At 39.9% G+C, this 7,715-nt stretch overlaps 1 protein-coding gene across 1 annotated transcript in view; it reads left to right on the top strand.

The window, feature by feature from the left end:
- The window catches only part of klhl38a (kelch-like family member 38a), a 5,627-nt gene extending 554 nt beyond the window's left edge, over positions 1 to 5,073 (top strand). Inside the window, exons 2-5 of the mRNA XM_032536046.1 lie at positions 1,127 to 2,483; positions 2,705 to 2,810; positions 3,350 to 3,755; positions 3,797 to 5,073. Of these exons, the coding sequence (XP_032391937.1) occupies positions 1,128 to 2,483; positions 2,705 to 2,810; positions 3,350 to 3,639 (1,752 nt within the window). The 5' untranslated portion in view covers position 1,127 and the 3' untranslated portion in view covers positions 3,640 to 3,755; positions 3,797 to 5,073. The remainder of the gene's footprint in view (positions 1 to 1,126; positions 2,484 to 2,704; positions 2,811 to 3,349; positions 3,756 to 3,796) is intronic.
- Positions 5,074 to 7,715: the final 2,642 nt, after the last annotated feature.

Below are 7,715 nucleotides of genomic sequence, written 5' to 3'. Positions count from 1 at the left end.
ATATATATATATATATATATATATCCACATTTACAATAATGTAAATAACCATTATTGAAATATTTTGTTGTGATAATATATTAAGAAATCACATTTTCTTTTTTATTAGGAATTTATATATATATATATATAAATTCATATATATACATATATATACAGTATATATAGATACATTGTGTTGTCACAAACAGTGTGACTCAGGAGCTGTTGGTCTATACCAGCAGGTCTAAGATCTGAGGAAAAAAACGTTAGTTGTGACACGTCACTTACAGTCATTCATAATATACAATAATGATCAGAGGTCCAAATATATCACATAGGCTGGGCCCCGTGAGTGGTAGAAAATCAATAGCTGTCACAGGGGGTGATTAGAAAACTTAGTGTTGCTAGTAGCCCCATGATAAGTATCACTCTTTAAACCATCACAAGCCCTCCAACCAGGGAGAGACAGACTGACACCATAAGAGAGGAGGAATATAGTGGAGGAAAAACATAACATAGAAAATAGCAACAGAAAAAAGCTAGGGAGGGAGAGGTCCAGAGAGACATTTAGAGAGGATGGAGAGACAGACACAGATGGTCTGTTGACATAGTTCTGTCAGCGTTAGCAGTGATGGGCTGCTTGATTAAGGAGATATGGCCAAATGCTTCATTGATGCATCAAGCTAATTTAGAGGGGTAAAAAATAGAAATCAGTGACTCAGTAATCGTCACATTAAGTGTTAAGTGTTTGAGAGTTGGCTGATAAAAGAAAGGGTTTGCTATCACAGGGATCTGCATGGTAAGTTTGAGTTTCACTTTCTACTTTTGGACCTTAAAGAAATAGTTTGAAATTTCCAGAAACAAAGAGTGACTTCCTGGCAACTTCACAGTGAGACTTCAGGAAGTAACTTTGTGTGGTCAAGAAAGATTCCAGCACCTCACCTCCTGCAAAACCATGTTTTGTTTTGTTTCTCAAAAAACAAATGTCGTATTTAGTGAGCTTTATGGTATGGATCTATCTATCTATGTTTAACAAAACTGTGTAATGCCAGAGTATGCCAGTGTTTTTGTGAACCATCTCTTTCCAACGGATGCTAGAAATACAACACTATGATCATGGAATCTCTCTTTTACTTCTCCACAGAATGGCCTTAAGACCACAAGAAGTTTTCTCTTTCAAAGACTCAGAACTTCCCTCCCACCTTCTTGCCCAGCTCAACATCCTCCGTCAGGAGCATATCCTGACAGACGTCCTGCTCTGCACCGAGCACCAGGAGATCCCCTGCCACAGGAACGTCTTGGTGTCCAGCAGCCCATACTTCCGCGCAATGTTCTGCAGCAACTTTCTGGAGAGCAGTCAGGCCCGAGTGAATCTGAAGGGAATCTCTTCAAATGTCCTAAGTGGCATCGTTGACTATGTCTACACAGGCTGCATCACTATCACCATGGAGATTGTGCTCCCACTCATGCAGGCGGCCTCCATGCTTCACTATGGAGGACTCTTTGAGGCCTGTTCCATGTTCCTCCAGAAGCAGCTGAGTCCAGAAAACTGTCTGAGCATGATACGACTCTCTGAGATCCTTCACTGTGAAAGTTTGAGGGAGAGGGCAAAGGAGATGGCTGTGAGGTGTTTCTCTGATGTAGCTGCTACAGAGGACTTCTGTGAGTTGTCTCTTCCTGAGCTCATGTGTTACCTAGAAGACGACCGACTTTGTGCTGAGGAGGAGCAAGTGTTTGAGACCCTCTTGGCGTGGATCCACCATGACCCGTTCTCACGACGTGGCGCAATCCATGATCTTTTCAAGAAAGTCCGCCTTCGCTACATCCATCCAACTTACCTCTTCCAGTTCATTGCCAATGACCCACTGGTGCAGTCCTCCACCCTCTGTACTGAGATAATTGAGTCAGTGCGCCGCCTCATGCTTACAGTCAGCACCAAATGTAGCCGTGAGCTCAAGCCACTTTGGACCACACCGCGACGTTACACCTGCAGAGAAACACTGGTGGTGGTTGGAGGACGCAAAAACAATGAGCAGACCTCACGAGAAGCCCTGCTATATGATGAAAGGACTCATCGTTGGCAGTGGTTGGCCAAGCTCCCTCTGCGCCTCTACAAAGCTGCATATGTGTGTATTCATAGCATCCTCTATGTGCTTGGTGGGCTCAGCCTCTGCATGACATCAGGAGACAGCTCAGTCAGCGCCACAGTTTACACACTTTCCCTAAAGACCAACCAGTGGCGAACTGCTGAGCCCATGTTGGAGCCACGATATGCCCACCAAAGTGTGTCCTATCTGCACTTTATTTTTGTGTTAGGAGGCATTGGTGTAGACAAGAAGATCTCTCAGTCAGTAGAGAGATATAACAGTATGTTTAATCAATGGGAGGCCATGGCACCAATGCCCACAGCGGTGCTGCATCCAGCTGTTGCAGCCAGTGATCAGAGGATCTATGTTTTTGGAGGAGAGGACGCCATGCAGAATCCAGTCAGGCTGATTCAGGTAGAGTCAGACTTCTTCATTTTAGCTGCATTGAATCAGCGTGGAAGTCCAATTATTGCATTTTTGCCACTCAATACAGACATGGCCTTAAACAGAATTCATTGTCATTAATTGCAGATAGAAAATGTTGACTAATGTCACGCAAGTAGTCAGAAAACTACAGTTTTTTATGCTGCAGTAAACGGGTTGACTGTCTGTTGATGTTTGTGGTGTGTCAACAGGTGTATCACATCTCTCGCAACTTGTGGTCCAGGCTGGAAACAAGGACGGTGAAAAATGTTTGTGCTCCTGCTGCTGTCATTGAAGACAAAATCTACATCATAGGAGGTAAGCCCAGAGAATGATAACCTAAGCTGTGCAGTTTAACATTATAGTTTTTAACATCTTTACAGTAGATGGGAATTTTAATTGAATTTCGAAGGCATTTACAAATCTGTTTCTGGCATTTCATCTTGAAAAACAAAAAATAAAAAAAACAAGGGTATAACTTCCTAAAACACCTGGGCACTGTAGTTTTTATCAAACATTACAAAAAAGCATTAATACACATTTGGTGCTCTAGTAAGTATTTTTCAGCAGCAGGATGGTGTGTGAGAATGACTCAAAATAATCTACAGTACCCACGTTAACTGTAATAAAAGAACATGTCTCCCAGTGTGACTCAGTAATGTGTTTTTAATAGTTTTCGGACAACAGTGGAGCTCTATGACACAGAGAAATAAACTAAATCAGGCTTTGGATACATATACTGTAAACTACTTGTCATTGTTGTTTTTTGTATTTTCATTGGATTTGATGAAAAAGTATAAAACATCACCACCAGACTTGTTCTTTAAAATGTGCTCATTGAAAATCTAATTTTCCAGGATACACCAGGCGAATGATCGCCTATGACACCAAAGCCAACAAATTTGTCAAGTGTGAGAACCTGAAGGAGCGACGGATGCATCACAGCGCTACAGTGATCAACAATAAGCTCTATGTCACTGGTGGACGCATCCTCAATGGCCACGATGTCATTGAGGACTCAGACTGCTTTGAATGTTACGACCCCAAGACAGACGTTTGGACCTCGAAAGGTTCTTTGCCGTACAAGCTATTTGACCACGGCTCCCTGCCGCTAGTCTGTGTTTCCAACAGACCCAACCCACCATGACCCACCTTTATTGACCTCTAACTACACAAATTAACCCTTTAACTATTTTAAACTGACTGCATTCCTTCATGCAGCTCAGTCTCTGCCATAAATTAGCAGCACGTTAGGCCAGGCTGATTTTCAATTGAATCAAAGCGGAGCTCAGCAGAGGAGCAGATTTGTCATCCCTAAGACACCTGGGGTAGATCTGAACTGAAAACCCATGAGATGACGATAGGCAGACATTCTTACACAACAAGCAGCTGTTCAGACACATAATCCAAAGAGCGCTTTCCTTAGATGGCTGCACTCGTTTGATGGTAACTAAAAGTGTTAATGCTATAATTTCCCAGACACTTTGACACACTGCAGCTGCAGTTGAATTCCTTCTAACAATTAAATACATAGGGAATTACATGTCTGGCTGCTTATATACTCCATGAGCTCTGCTTCTTATGTAAACTGAAAATAACAGATCCGACAGCTAATGTAATTTGCACTTTATAGTAAATACATTCCTCCTTGACCCACATGCTTCTATCAGATTGCACTCGCTGAAATGTCAATGAGAAGCACAATATCACTTAATCGAAATGATCTGGGCCAACATTATTCCAGTTTAGCTGGCTGACTCCACTGCAACCCCCAACAAAGCATGTTCTCTATAATTGTCTCATGAATGTTTTTGCTTGCAACATATGTAGCCCTAGTGTATGTATATAGTGCATGCAACATGAAAAGAATAAAAAGATATTTATGTTAATTCGAGCACTGTAAACACCAAGGTTTGTTTTATTTAAGTGGTGGTTTACTTTAATTTTAATTTAATTTCATCACAGTTGCAGTTGATGTTGGATAAAGTAAATGGCTTCACAGGCAGCTATGTTGATGTGAGGACATGTGACAATGCTGGCTTTGAGGCAAGGACATGGGGCGCTGCAGTGACCTGATAAAGATAACTATGACTGGAAATGGTGTTTGTGTGGGGAAGGTTTTGAGGGTTTGCAGCCTGTACAACGGGCATATGTACGCATGTAACCTGCAGGTGGTTTCTCACAAACATTTCCACTGATCTGAAATCAATCTTTTATTCATCTGAGAACAAAAGCTATAATGTATCAGAGGAAAATGCAAGACAATGAGACTATGGAACTACTATTACTTCTGTCTTGGTCCTTATTGAGCATACATTCATTGTTGTGCTTCAGCCCCTACCCCTGGTAACAGTTACCAGGGCAACCATATTATCAACCCATTGGATCATGCATGGCACGCATGCTTGTAGTGAGTCTATTTAAGATTTCATCACTGAACAAGTGACAAGTGTGTTGCTGTTACTTGCACAATTTACTTTCTTTCTTTAAAATGTTTTCTTTCCTACTATACATTATGTTTTTATTTTGTATATTTATTTCCCTGTTTGCGACTTGGTTTATAAAGGAACACAGTAATTTATGTATGTGTATGTGGTTATACTGCGAAGACAATTTCTTAATTTATTGCTTTAAATGTCTCTGCACACTAGAACAAATAATGAATCTGTTTTGAACAGTGGTACAAATGTTATTGCTTTACTGGTCTCTGGTGGAACTCGGTGCAGATTTAAATGGTTCTCCTTCTGTCTGCAGGTTGGCTGAGTCAAGTTGCTACCATACCCAAGGGAAACATTGTTGACACAGGCACAGAAACATGTTGGCTCAGAAACATGTTAGCTGGCTATCAGGTGACACATTTGTTCTCCATACATCATGAAGTACCACTGGAACAAATATGCTTTGGTGTAGTATTATAGGAATTATAATAGAAAGTTAAAACCGTTTAGCTGGCATTACAACAATACATGCTTCATGTTACAGTATGACTGCCAACCTCTTGACCCTTCAGGCCACATTCTCATCATAAAGAGCTCCACGTGTAGGCTAAATATCTAGTTACTAGTTTCCCCCCTGAGAGGCCCACTGTTTGCATGGTATGGCCTGATTGTATGCAATCATCCGGTGAAGCTGACCTTAGGGGAAGAGATGCAGGATCAGATTTCGCTTATACATTTTAATCCCCGCCCATTACTGGGGAAACATTAAAACTTGCCCAGGAGCAGTGACAAAAGGGGAATTTCGTCACACTCCATATAAGCAAGCCCAGACTGTCATTGAGTTAAATAGCTCCTTGTTAGCCCAGTCACTCTGAATGATTCACAATAACCTTCTGTGTATGTCTTTGTGTGGATTCAATACCTGATAACCGACCAAATTGTTAACAAGACACAAACTGAGTAGAATGATGTATGGCAGCTAGCAGAATGTCTCAAACATTGAACTTTGAAGTTTAAATCAGTTAAGACTGTGACCATTTTGAATAGCTTGTCATCAGCTGAGTCAGATGTCATATGCTCAACTCAGTTAGCCAGAGCAGCATTTCAGAACATCGCCCTGTGAAATTTTTTATTGAGCTGCTGCTAAATACACAGCCTATTCAGACTGTTTATTGACTGTGTGTTTGCTTGCTGTCTTTCCATAGAAACCGGTGTGTGAGGGTCACCCTTCAGAAAGCCTGTGGCCTAGCAGGTTATTTTCAGTGTTTGTTACTAACACATCAAGGGATAGCATTTTATTTCTAGCCCATTCTGTGTGTGTGTGTGTGTGTCTTTGTGTGTGTACAGCATTGTTAGAATAATTATACGCATAGGAGCAACATGCATGTTGCCATCAACATACACTTACCCTACGCTACAAAACACATAGGGGAAAGACATGGATTGTAAAATATAACCTAAAATCAATCACTAACATCTCCTTTTTTAAACAAATGTGTCAAGGCTCTTTAGTTCTTTATTATAGACTACAATCTCAATGACTAGAAAAATATAGATCAGTTTATTTTGTCGTTAAAAAAGAAACCACAAATAGTTTTAAATACTAAGTGAGGGTTTCCCTGCTGTGTCATGTGAGATGCCCATTCCCAGTCTGTAATCTTACCCTTGTATTAATGTGATGGACAGAGGGATTAAAAAGGTTTACACCTATATGGCCAGAGGTGGAGAAGAAATAATAATATTAATAATAATAAATAGAATTTCTATAGCGCTTTTCCCAAGCTCAAATTCGCTTTACAGAGTAGATAATAAAATAAATAAATAAATAAAAACACTAAGGATAGGCAGAACAGAAGAGATGGGTCTTCAGACGGACTGAAAAATGGTGAGGGACTCAGAGATGCGGATCTACAGCTAAATACTAAGATAGTCTGCCTATTTCTTTCACAAAAGTCCCAATAAGATCAGATAAATCACCCTCTTCGGATACAGTATGGCTTTAATTTGAAAATTAGGTGCAAGCTACAACTAAAGGTTTTGCTTGATATTGTTTCGGCAATAATGCAAAATTGGCTACAATATATTGTATACACTCAACTTTCATTCACTTAATTCTGAAAGCTACTAAGCAGGGAGAAACATACAGTAGTATTTCAGTAAAAATAAGCAACATACAATTTAAAATTGTGAATTATTTTTGATTAATACTTTTTTTTTTAAAGTCTGTAAAATAAGTAACGATTAGATTAAATTAAAAATAGTACTACTTGGTAAGTGTTTGAAATGTAGTGTACTTTTCTAAAATGTTAATTATTACATCTGGTCATTTGCAAACATTGTATGACAACAATCAGCATAATCACATACATCAATTCTGACTATGGCAATACCGGTAACTCAAAATTGTAATACACAACTTCCACCACCTGATGTCCCCAAGACCACAGAGGGATGTGAAGTGCAACAGAAGGATTTCCTCATATTGTACCTCCACCCCCCTCTGCTGTCCAATACTGCACATTCCTGAAACTAAATTTAACTCCAGGCTTTAAATTCTGCATGAGTCAAAGTATGAATCATGATAATTTTATTAGAATTCTTGACAAAAAACAGATCACATTACAGCATGCATACATTCCTTACAGAGATCTAAAATGAAACTGGTCAAATGTACGGTTTCACTGGCATGTTATCGAACAAGCTGGTTAGTCTTCGTATTCATTTGGTAACTGTAAAACACTATATGAACGTGTGTGTGTGTGTGTGTGTGTGTGTGTGTGTGTGT

Source organism: Etheostoma spectabile, chromosome 14 (assembly GCF_008692095.1).
Source record: "Etheostoma spectabile isolate EspeVRDwgs_2016 chromosome 14, UIUC_Espe_1.0, whole genome shotgun sequence".
NCBI lineage: Eukaryota > Metazoa > Chordata > Actinopteri > Perciformes > Percidae > Etheostoma > Etheostoma spectabile.
The sequence above is the reverse complement of the archived record's forward strand: the minus strand, read 5'-3'. Positions and strand labels throughout refer to the sequence as shown.